Here is a 12,970-nt window from a genome sequence, read left to right on the forward strand (position 1 = left end):
CTGGGTCTCATCTTTGATGAGAATTTTCGATTCAAGGAATATCTACAGTATGTAGCAAGAAAGCCGCTGATGCCTTTTATGGAATTCGTAGTCATTCATCCCGATTGGTGGTTGAATTATCGTACCATGCGTATCCTTTGCAAAGGTGTCAGCGAAGCTATTATGCTGTATGCTGCGCCTGTCTGGGCTCACCGCATGACCTTTAGGTATTGCGCACACATTTACCTGCGGGACCAGTGGCTCCTCTTGCTGGCTGTTATAAGCGGTGGTTATAGAACAATCTCGCGGGAGGCAGTCTGGGTTACAGCGGGAGTCAAACCAATAGATAACTTGGCTAATGAGCATAAGGAACGCTTCATTTCCAATATAAATAACCTACTGACGTCAGAATGAAAGCAGGAGATTGAACACCGAGGCCTTGCATCTTGGCAGGTCAGGTGGGACGAATTCCCCACAGGTCGCTACTCGCATGGTATATTTCCTATAGTGTCTGATTTAGGTGCGATTGAATGGGTCTCCCCCAATCGGTATATCACACATAGTTTCTCTCCGGGCATGGTGCCTTTTGGGCGAGTTTGACTATGTTTTGTTTGGTGGCTTCGAGTCAATGCCCGGATTGTGGGACTGATGATACAGTGGACGACGTCCTCTACGACTGTCTCCGATACGAAGTCGAATGTTCATGAGCTGTTACGGAACTTGAGAGAATACATTCCTTTCTGGAACTCCATATTAACTGGATGATTCGCGAGGAGTGGTCTGTAGTGGCTGGTTTTCTTCGCGCCCTAGAGGTATGTAGGTCTTCAGATGGACTTTAATCGAGGTACTCGATCGTGGTAGGATCCCGGGTGGCTAGTGTTCCGGCTTAGGCATTGGATTTGTTGGAAGTAGGCGCATTGGCATCGTGCCACGGTTATATTGGTATTGTTTGTGATTCGATTTGTGGCTCCCGCTGGTAGGGTTGGTGGTGGCCGCGCCGCCGGGGTATGTTAACTCGTGCGACCGGGGTGTGGCTTCCCTCCGACGGTGGCGGTTCTCATCATGATTTGGTAATACCATGCTTTGACCGGGAGGCGGAGCGGAGTTTGTACCCGGCTCCTGCACGGACCGGAATGAGGTTGTGTTCCCCTTGTTAGGTGCCCTAAATTGGCCGACTTATTTGGGTGTAGGTCTGAATTTCTAAATTCAGACAATTTATGCATAAGACATAATTTTGATTGGTATGAGGGTAGCACTGATTTAACTTTAACTCGTTTGTTTTCTGAGGCATTCACAGTCACGAAAGTGTTGTCAAATCTGGACTAGGCGAGGGGTTCGCGCTTCCGCGATTTCGGTTTGAGGGAATCAAGTTATGTTGCATGTGAAGATGTCCGAATGAATCCTACGTGAAGGCGAAATTTGAGATATATTTTACTGAGCAAATGTCTGCCGAGGCATTTACATCCGTGGAATCCCGACCGAGGCCTGGCTCAGTCTGATAGTTAGAGGGTCAAAGACGACCTCCGGTAAAGCCCCTCAGGGCTTCGAACGGAGGGGGGTGGTGTGACGACCAGTAACATTACATTTTAGGTGTCTTCCCCATACGAAGTTGGGATGATTACTCATCCTTTGTACTTAATACGGGGGTTACGACTGTATGGTAATTTGACTGCATCCTTGATAATCAAAAATTTCGTGTAGCGCACAGAAATGTTAAAATTTTGAACGTCCATCCAACTTTCTGCGGTTGAAAAAGACGCTTCGCTCGGTCTTCTAGCTGCGGTCGTGTGTTACCGTGAACTAACAGAAGACAGTGGCTCCTTTTGCAGTAAACAGTAAGGCCTGGGACGTGACTCCTATTGCAAATGTCAGTCCCAAAAATCCGTCGAGTACCAGGTTCCACAGTAAGGGACCAAGAACTGAGCTGTGCGGGCTTCCCCTGGTGACGGATTTTTCCACAACTAGGTGCGCATCCTTAAACAGAGCCGTGCGATCAGACAAATAGTCACATACTATGACCTTCAGGGCTACGGGAACATTGCGCTGCTCCATTCATAGAAGACAAAACTCCAACACAACGAAGGAAATGCTGCCTCTATGTCAATAAAAATTGCCAAAACATATTTACAGTCGGCGCTTTCCACCCCGGTAAGAGCGTTTAAGATGCAATCCTCGGTGCTAACCCCTTTCAAGAACTCATGCTGGCCTCGATTTTGAAAACGAGTTCATATCGATGTTTTCCCAGAGCCGTTACACAACCAGCCTTTCTAGCAACTTGACAATTACCGGCAAGAGGCTGACGAGTCGAAAACTGCTGACATCACTCGGATCCTTTCCTGATTTTAAGAGCACCCTCACCAAAGCCACCTTCCAATAAGTCAGAAAGCATCCCAGCTTAGACACCCGAGAACAGTCTGCCAAGCGGCTCTCTTATGACAGACAGCAGATGATAGAAAATATCTGGGTCAAGTTGGTCAATCCCTGGTGCCCCCCCCCCCCGTGTTTAATGTATTGTAAAAATGCTGATCATTAGCATTGTTTATGAATTGAATAACGAATTCATGAGATGCTATTTTATTATTTTTTTTGTTTATTAAACAGCAGGTAATAGTTTATTAGTGATGTTAAGTTGAGATGTATTGTTAGCCTTGACCTAAACACTGTAAATAAATAAAATATCTTTCTTATTTAAAAATCTATCAATATGTTGATGATGGACGGAACGGAATGGAACGCAAGGATTGCGGGAGTTGTTTTCTCCCTACTAACTGCAGAACTTGGATAAATGTCTCATGCTGCTTTATCTTCTATTTTATCTGGCGGGTTATTATTTGTTTAGTGGCGGTTATATATTTTATTTATAGACGGATTTGGTATTTGCGTTCCGTTCCTTTTCACCAATGAGAAATAATTGATTAGGGCTGATACAGGGAGACTAAGCGTGTATTTGCTTTCTATCCTGGCAATATTTCCCTTCGGTCCGTCCTCTTAAGTCCTTTGCTAGAGCCTTTCGGTCTAACAGGAATTTGCCTTCCGTGGGGGCCCTAATGTTTGGAGGACTAGACACACGTGTGTTCGGGTATGGTTTGGGGGGATTGCGTGGCCTGGTTAAATTATCATAAAATTTAATTTTTATGAAGCGCGGCAAAATCGCTCTTAACCCTTCCGTACGCGCGCGCGCGCGTGCAAAAAAAAATCAAAACCTTATAATGTTGAAAAATATTAATTAGGATGGTATGGGCTTATAGATTCAGATGTTTTCAAGAAAAGTTGAATGTTAACTTTTCTTGAGTTCCCAGAACTTAACTTTTGTTTTAAGGTTATGTTTTTCCCCTGAGATTTCCAGCTGTCTTGCCGAAGCGTGTGAATAGCACGACGACGGACCATTCCTCGTTGACCCTGATTCTCCATATATGAAGCCACGGCTCCACGAAATTCAGTTGCCGTTGGAGTCTCTCGACCGCGTAATCCATATTTCGGGATGTGTAGTAATATGTCGTATCATCGGCGTATAAAGCGGTGTTGACGCCTTCCCACAACGGCATATCGTTTGTATAAGCAGTGTACAAAATCGGCGAAAGGACTGCCCCCTGGGGTACCCCAGCGATTATCACCCTGGTGGTTGATAAGGATGCCCTAACCCATATTGCAAACTGTTCCCAGAAGGTAAGAACGTATTAGTTTGACATGGTGGCCAGGAACCGTCCTATGAGCAAATTTACTTAGTAGGCCGTCGTGCCAAACTTTATGGAAGGCTTTTTTATCCGTAGGGGAGGAAAAAGCTCTGCCAGCCGCCACCAGGCCCGCTCTGACGGCAAGTGTGGGGCTCTCACCCGCTAAAATACCTCCGCCTCTAGCCACGCAGGGGACACACCTAATCCACATGTATGTACACAGCTCCTGCACAATCACACGGGCGCTCTTGTCACCGAATAGAATAGCCAGAGTGACGTCCCCAGGAGGGTCATCGACGAACGACAATTCCGAGGAGCCCCCCCCCCCCCCCCGCCGCACACCCATAAGGCTGGCCGCTCACAGCCGTCTGGCATCGGTTGCTCAGCCTCAGATCAACTGCAGTTGACCTGAGCCTGCCTGCCCCTCTCCACTGCTGCGTTGTTTTGAATTATGGCTGACACCGCAGTCGTTACTCTCGTTCAAGCATCTCAGTCATCTAACATCCCACTTATGGCATTCTGCTAACAGTATCACATCAATTTGTAGGTCATCGGCCAGACGGCAACGACCAGAAGAAGACTCTGCCGTCCTGCCTGCTACAGAAGGCGCGTTCCACTGCAACAGTCGCAAAGTTTGCCTAGCCATATCGGGTGAGTAAGGTCATGAGGAATTGAATCAAAGACTGGAGTAGGTTCCTAATAGATTTCGCCTGTAACAGGCGGGGTAATACAGCCAAAATCTCGGGCAGGACATCCTTTATTGCCATCCTCGAAAGAAAGTCGCTCGACAAGACGCCGCTTCTTACAGTAAGTTACATTATTTTACAGTAGCTAAAAGCCACTTATTTTACAGTAAACTTGTGATCCAGGTTATATATATCCCTGGTGGCTGGCGTTCTTTTAAGTGCCAAAAGGATTTAAGTTCCCACCCCTTAGTGAGCTGGTAAGTGTGGAAGGCGATAACCTTCAAGTGCAGAACGTTCTGAACTTGCCAGAAATCGTCTTCGCTGCCTAACTGCAGACTTACTGAGAGTCCAGTGCTCTTTGCGACAGTAAACTTGTAGTCCAGGTTATAGATACCCCTGGTGGCTGGCGTTCTTTTAAGTGCCACAAGAATTTAAGTTCCCACCCATTAGTGAGCTGGTAAGTGTGGAAGGCGATAACCTTCAAGTGCAGAACGTTCTGAACTTGCCAGAAATTGTCTTCGGTTCCTAACTGCAGCCTTGCTGAGAGTCACGTGTTCTTTGCGACAGTAAACTTGTAGTCCAGGTTATAGATACCCCTGGTGGCTGGCGTTCTTTTAAGTGCCACAAGGATTTAAGTTCCCACCCCTTAGTGAGCTGGTAAGTGTGGAAGGCGATAACTTTCAAGTGCAGAACGTTCTGAACTTGCCAGAAATCGTCTTCGCTGCCTAACTGCAGACTTACTGAGAGTCCAGTGCTCTTTGCGACAGTAAACTTGTAGTCCAGGTTATAGATACCCCTGGTGGCTGGCGTTCTTTTAAGTGCCACAAGGATTTAAGTTCCCACCCCTTAGTGAGCTGGTAAGTGTGGAAGGCGATAACCTTCAAGTGCAGAACGTTCTGAACTTGCCAGAAATCGTCTTCGGTTCCTAACTGCAGCCTTGCTGAAAGTCACGTGCTCTTTGCGACACTAAACTTGTAGTCCAGGTTATAGATACCCCTGGTGGCTGGCGTTCTTTTAAGTGCCACAAGGATTTAAGTTCCCACCCCTTAGTGAGCTGGTAAGTGTGGAAGGCGATAACCTTCAAGTGCAGAACGTTCTGAACTTGCCAGAAATCGTCTTCGCTGCCTAACTGCAGACTTACTGAGAGTCCAGTGCTCTTTGCGACAGTAAACTTGTAGTCCAGGTTATAGATACCCCTGGTGGCTGGCGTTCTTTTAAGTGCCACAAGGATTTAAGTTCCCACCCCTTAGTGAGCTGGTAAGTGTGGAAGGCGATAACCTTCAAGTGCAGAACGTTCTGAACTTGCCAGATCGCTGCCTAACTGCAGACTTACTGAGAGTCCAGTGCTCTTTGCGACAGTAAACTTGTAGTCCAGGTTATAGATACCCCTGGTGGCTGGCGTTCTTTTAAGTGCCACAAGGATTTAAGTTCCCACCCCTTAGTGAGCTGGTAAGTGTGGAAGGCGATAACCTTCAAGTGCAGAACGTTCTGAACTTGCCAGAAATCGTCTTCGGTTCCTAACTGCAGCCTTGCTGAAAGTCACGTGCTCTTTGCGACACTAAACTTGTAGTCCAGGTTATAGATACCCCTGGTGGCTGGCGTTCTTTTAAGTGCCACAAGGATTTAAGTTCCCACCCCTTAGTGAGCTGGTAAGTGTGGAAGGCGATAACCTTCAAGTGCAGAACGTTCTGAACTTGCCAGAAATCGTCTTCGCTGCCTAACTGCAGACTTACTGAGAGTCCAGTGCTCTTTGCGACAGTAAACTTGTAGTCCAGGTTATAGATACCCCTGGTGGCTGGCGTTCTTTTAAGTGCCACAAGGATTTAAGTTCCCACCCCTTAGTGAGCTGGTAAGTGTGGAAGGCGATAACCTTCAAGTGCAGAACGTTCTGAACTTGCCAGATCGCTGCCTAACTGCAGACTTACTGAGAGTCCAGTGCTCTTTGCGACAGTAAACTTGTAGTCCAGGTTATAGATACCCCTGGTGGCTGGCGTTCTTTTAAGTGCCACAAGGATTTAAGTTCCCACCCCTTAGTGAGCTGGTAAGTGTGGAAGGCGATAACCTTCAAGTGCAGAACGTTCTGAACTTGCCAGAAATCGTCTTCGCTGCCTAACTGCAGACTTACTGAGAGTCCAGTGCTCTTTGCGACAGTAAACTTGTAGTCCAGGTTATAGATACCCCTGGTGGCTGGCGTTCTTTTAAGTGCCACAAGGATTTAAGTTCCCACCCCTTAGTGAGCTGGTATGTGTGGAAGGCGATAACCTTCAAGTGCAGAACGTTCTGAACTTGCCAGAAATCGTCTTCGCTGCCTAACTGCAGACTTACTGAGAGTCCAGTGCTCTTTGCGACAGTAAACTTGTAGTCCAGGTTATAGATACCCCTGGTGGCTGGCGTTCTTTTAAGTGCCACAAGGATTTAAGTTCCCACCCCTTAGTGAGCTGGTAAGTGTGGAAGGCGATAACCTTCAAGTGCAGAACGTTCTGAACTTGCCAGAAATCGTCTTCGCTGCCTAACTGCAGACTTACTGAGAGTCCAGTGCTCTTTGCGGCCAGGCGCCCGCGGACTAAGGCGGATATGGCTCTCGCCAACGTGGGCCACTCCCTAGGGCAGTTCATCATTATGAGCTGGATTTTTTCCCCGCTTTTCGACCGGAAGTTGTGAGGAAGCCGACCTCGGTTGTGGTTGGCTCCATGTCCATGATTACTAACGCCTCGCGCTTGGCACTCTTCTGGGCTCCCAAGATTTAAAACTCTCCTCTACAGGAAATTTACGGGAGTGTGAAGGAGCTGGCTGATTGGGCAATTAGTCGCTATTAGCCTAAATTTTAAAAAATGAAGTCTTTATTTTAACACTAGCTCAAGTTTATATTCACAAAAGGAATAAATTAACTTAATAATGATAAAAAAATTAATTGACGATTACTAATAAAAGGTAAATTACTAATAAAAGGCGGTGGTTAAACCTGCAAAAGTTTATTAGTGAATGACTAAATAAAATTTAAGTTTAAATTATATAATTAATACTAATCACTACTTAATCTATTAAATAGTTGTAAAGTAATAGAATTACTTTGTTGTAAGCCTAAAAATTAAATTTACATACATAATTGTTAAAGACTGGTGAAACATGACGGGTTTGTCTTGTCCTTAACGTGATCTTATATATATTTCTTGATATATAGAATATACATTCTTTTTATATCTGTTTCAGGTGAACCAGCACAATGACAGTGGCCACGCGATCCTCCCATACCATTCCCGGACACACGTGTGTCTGGAAGCTTCCTCTAAACACTAAGGCTCCCGCGGAAGACAAATTCCCGAAGGGGAATATTGCTAGGATACAAACACATACACGTTTAGTCTCCCCGTATCAGCCTGTCAATTATTTCTCATTGGTATAAAGGATCGGAACGCAAATACCTAATCCGTCTACAAATAAAATACATAACGGCAACTAAACAAATAATAACCCACCAGATAAAATGGAAAGACATAGCAGCAAGGGACATTTATCCAAGTTCTGCAATTAGTAGGGAGAAAACAGCTCCCGCTATCCTTGCGTTCTGCTCCGTTCCATCATCAACATATTCATAAATTTTTAAATAAGAAAAATATTTATTTACAATTTTTTGGTCAAGGCTAACAGTGCATCTCAACATCACTAATAAACTATTACCTGCTGTTTAACAAACAAAAAAATAGTATTTCATGAATTTGTTATTCAATTCAGAAAAAATAGTATCGATTAACATTTTTACACTATATTAAACATCGGGGGACACCAGGGATTGACCAACTTGACCCAGATAATTTCTATCATCTGCTGCCTGCCTCAAGAGAGCTGCCTAGCAGCCTGTTCTCGGGTGCCTAAGCTGGGGTGCCTAAGCTGGGGTTGCTTTCCGACTTGTTGGAAGGTGGCTTTGGTGAGGGTGCTCTTAAAATCAGGAAAGGCTCCGAGTGATGTCAACAGTTATCGACCCATCAGTATCTTGCCGGTAATTGGCAAGTTGCTAGAATGGCTGGTTGTGGAACGGCTCTGGAAAAACATCGATATGAACTCGCTTCTAAATTTAGGCCAGTATGGGTTCTTGAAAGGGGTTGGCACCAAGGATTGTATCTTAAATGGTCTTTCCAAGGTGGAAAGCGCCATCTGTAAAAATATTTTGGCAATTTTTATTGACATTCCTTCCTTGTGTTGGAGTTTTGTCTTCTTCGAGTTGGAACGGCGCAATGTTTCTTCTTCGAGTTGGAACGGCGCAATGTTTCCACAGCCGTGAAGACGTACGTGACTACTTGTCCAATCGCACGACTCTGTTTAAGGATGCGCACCTAGTTGTGGAAAAGTCACCAGGGGAAGCCCGCAGGGCTCCGTTCTCGGTCTCTTGCTGTGGAACCTGGTATTCCATAGATTTTTGGGACTAAGATTCGCAAAAGGGGTCACGTCCCAGGCTTTCGCCGATGACTCTCACCTGTTAGTTCGTGGCAACTCACGATCGCAGCTAGAAGACCGAGCGCAAGCGGTTTTGTTAACCGCAGAGAGCTGGATAGACATTCAAAATTTAAATTTCTGTGCCCAATACGAAGTTTATGATTCTCAAGGATGCAGACAAATTATCATACAATCGTAACGCCCGTATTAAGTATAAAGGCTGTGTAATCAGCCGAGTTCATAAGTACCTACGTGTTTTGTTTGATGAGATATTGCTGTTTAGCAACCAAATTAGGAAAGTAGCGGCGAATGCCGTCTCTGTGATGCACAAGCTTAGGAGGATTGTTCGAAAGGATTACGAGCTGTCGGGCCGTCATTTGTAAATGGTGTATCGAGGTGTCTTCGGACCTATGACCTCTTACGCGGCGTTTGTTAGGGCGCGTAAGTTGGAAAGAAATCGAGCACTTATTCAAAATTTAAGGAGAACCCAGCGCAGAGCCTTAATTGTAGCACTGGTGTTTTTAAAAGGACCTCCTACGAGGCTACCACTGTATTGGGAAAGGCTCTCCCAATCGATTTAGTGCTGAAAGTTCGGGAGGCCATTTGGAAATTGCGAAGAGGCAGGGAGGCCATGGTATTTGGGATGCGGTTTCGAGCCGGGCCAGTACCGGAGCAAATTGATCTCAATGCACCGGTTCTAAATTTCAAATAGTTGCCCATCTCCCACCTGTGGAGGAGGCTACAGCCTCGCGATGAAAGCATGGCAGCAAGAATGGCATGCCACGACTAAGGGAAGGTCCTTGTATAGATTTATGCAGAATCTGGGGGACTGTATACTTCTTCTTTGTTTTTAAGGGCAACGGGAACTCCAACCATGTAAATTTAAACCAATATTTGTTTAGATTCCGCTTGGTAGCTGATGACCTGTGCGTCTGCGGGAAGGTCCTGTCGAACGAATACATGATGTTCGACTGCCCAGCTCTTGGGGGCCAGAGCTTAGAAGTCAAGGGGAAAGTTGGCCACTCACAAGCCGCATTGTCGGACTGTGTGGGAGTTATTTTATGCGGTTGCTTTGTTCAACTGACATCAGTAGTTTACCTAAGGGAAAAGACTCCTACTGCACTGCTGTAGAAAGGTAACCAAGCGATATGGATGCATACCAGCTAGGTTAAGGCTCCAAGCGGTTTAGTGGTGGACAGATACTTGCTGTCACTCAGCAGCCTAGCAGCGAATTGCTGTCTTCGATGAGATAAATTTAATTATTGATATCATATGTTTTACTAGGTGACGGGGTGTGCCTGCCCATTTTGTGATGTATGACAAGTGGGTGGTGGGACACGAAAGCGAGTGTTGTACTGTATCACCCTTATTTCGCTCGTGCTTTTTGGTTAGCTCCAGGAGCTAGTTAGGACACTGGTCGCTAAACTGTTTCGAAGCTCAGTAGTCGTTTATGGCACAAATATTCAATCTTATGCTTTAGGGCAACTGAATGGGGTGGTGGTGGGATAAATTCCAAGCAAACCAATAATCACTACTTAATCTATAAAATAGTTCTAAAGTAATATTACTTTCGTAAGACTAAAAATAACATTTACATTCTTAACTAATGGATAAACACTGGTAAAAAGAGAACCGTATTTAAAATAAATTTAGGTAATTAAAGTAGTATTTAGATAAAAATTTATAACCCTATTTATACTTATTTGAATGTTAAAGAATAGTTTTTTAATAAAAGTTTATAACACTAGTAATAACTTCTTTAAAATAGAATAAATGTAAACTATGCTAAAACTTATCCGGTTTAACTGGAAAGTCAAACTAAAGATAAAATGCTGTTGCTGGCTGGACTGGGCGTCCTAACGGAATGTTGGTGATGACACTGCTGGTTGTAAGGTACACACACACAACATAGAGCACTAGAAAAATGTTCTTTCACAACCACTGCTAGACATCGAGTCATGTTGATGAAAAATGTTAATTCTTGATTTTCCATCGGTTTTGCTTTCTCATAACTACTCCTTTTTTATAATATAATGGTACTCAAAATATTATTTCATATTTTCTAGCTGTGCTCCTGCAAAAATTTTAAATGGAATGAGTAACATTGTTATAATCATTTTAAAGAGCATTGAAATAACATTCTTTTTATATATAAAAAAAAAAAAACAAATTGTGTTTAACACCTGTAACCAAAATGTTATAAATTTAATTTTTTTCACATGTAGTTTCAAAATTGATCTACAGTACCTGTTAAATAACTGCCCAATAGAGAGACAAAAAAATAGCGAATCCCCTTTCTCAAATAACCTATTTTTTTCAGAATGACTAACACACCTCTCAAGCACCCTTACTTCATTTTATGACAACCCTTACCAAACTGAAGTTATTTAATTTTTTTTTCAACTTGTTTAAAAAATGGCGATACTGTATCCCAAGGATTAGTCATGCCAAAAAAAAAATAGTTACTTTTCATTAGTTAAAATAATAATACTTAAAATAACTTTTAAAATGTTAAGTATTTAAATAAATGGTATTAACCACTTAATCGACTGACCAAATTAATATTAAAAACTTAAAATTAATATTATTAAACTTAAAAATAAGCTAAAGTTTGGCTATTGAAAGAGGTTATTTAACATAAGAAGAGGTTATGTTAAGTAACCTCCCTTTCTTAACTACATATCCTTCTAATTAGTAAACTCCAGTCTCTATTAATACCAGTTTTCCTACAGATAGATAATGATAATGTGAAAGCTTTCAAGATGCACAGAGTGTAATGTAATTCAGTTAAGTTCAACTGTTACCTATATCCATATTCATTTAGTGATATAAGCTCAGTATTTTTTGGAGTGTATGTACAGAAGGAATGGGAAACATGGGTTTATTTGGATGAGCTCATCAGTACCTGGTAGAGCTCTTTATTTAATCAAAGAATACTTTGATTAATTTATTTTACAATAGTAAAATAAAGTCCCTGGATAGGATTAATGGGCAAAGCCTTTCCCTCAAATCACATAAATATCAGTCGCAATTACTCTTCTGGTCTTCACCACGCGTGAGGTACATCTAAAGAGAAACCAAACTTTAACAAAATTATTTTATTAGTTCTTCAGTTGGGGATTTATCCTCTCTCAGAGTAGACTCCCCCATTATTAACAGCTCTTATAATTTCTCATGTAATATTATGAACTGAGACATGATATTATAAATTATTATAATATTAAGAATTGGAAATTCTAAATCCTTTGTTTCTTAACTTACTTTTATTCTTAATTATTTCTGTGATCTTAGCTCTTCTTTATAGTAGGCAAGTATCACACATCCAGTAAATTATGATCCTGTAGATGATCATGAATTGTGAGACAAATTATTAATAAGATTCTGTAAAAAAAACAAACAAACAAACAATAATTTCTAACTGTTGTGTTATGTTTCTAACAGGTGAATTGTGTCTTTAAGCATAACGCAATTATGCTTAAAGAAACAGTAACATATAAAAGAGACCACGTTTGTAACTTGTCATGTTGATTACTAGTCACAAATAAAACTGAAAAAACAACTAAAATATCAAGATTTTACAATAAAAATCTATATGAGTGCAATGATTGCTGAAATTGGGTCAACTGTGGCAAGTACATAAATTAAGTAAATAAATTTTTCATTCTGATAGATGCATAATATATGATATAAGGAATGGATGGACATGTTTTACTTCATGGGTGAATAAAAGTACTCTCCCAACATTTACCTGGATGGATCATCTGGTAAAATAATGAAGATATTAAACATAAAACTCAATACAAAATAAATGACAATTCAAAGACATTAATGAATAATTATTGGAGTACATCCTTATTTACGAAGTTGAATAAAGAAAATTCAGGGTTTTTTCTTTAATTCTTTAATAAGTGTAATTTAAAAATTTATCGACAATTAAATATGTTACGGGGGGGGAGATAATTAATTATGTTTAATAATTAATTAAAAACACAATTGGAAGTGTAATTTCTTAATCCCTTTGTATTCATTTTTCTTAATAAAAGTATAATCACATTTTTGCAAACTGAAGTATTTGTTGTGTTATTGAAAACAAATTATTATCTAGTTAGATAACAGAAAAGATAGGTGAGTATTGTAAAAAACACTATTGAAAAATCATACAAAAGAGAAAAATTTAACAAACTTCCAGTGGGGAATAAA

The 12,970-nt window shown here is 42.0% G+C and overlaps 1 protein-coding gene across 1 annotated transcript in view; it reads left to right on the forward strand.

Annotated features, from left to right (window-relative positions):
* Positions 1-12,694, forward strand: part of LOC142332019 (neurocalcin homolog) — a 104,071-nt gene extending 91,377 nt beyond the window's left edge. Inside the window, exon 3 of the mRNA XM_075378084.1 lies at positions 12,212-12,694. Within this exon, the coding sequence (XP_075234199.1) occupies positions 12,212-12,298 (87 nt within the window). The 3' untranslated portion in view covers positions 12,299-12,694. The remainder of the gene's footprint in view (positions 1-12,211) is intronic.
* Positions 12,695-12,970: the final 276 nt, after the last annotated feature.

Source organism: Lycorma delicatula, chromosome 11 (assembly GCF_047948215.1).
Source record: "Lycorma delicatula isolate Av1 chromosome 11, ASM4794821v1, whole genome shotgun sequence".
Taxonomy (NCBI): Eukaryota; Metazoa; Arthropoda; class Insecta; order Hemiptera; family Fulgoridae; genus Lycorma; species Lycorma delicatula.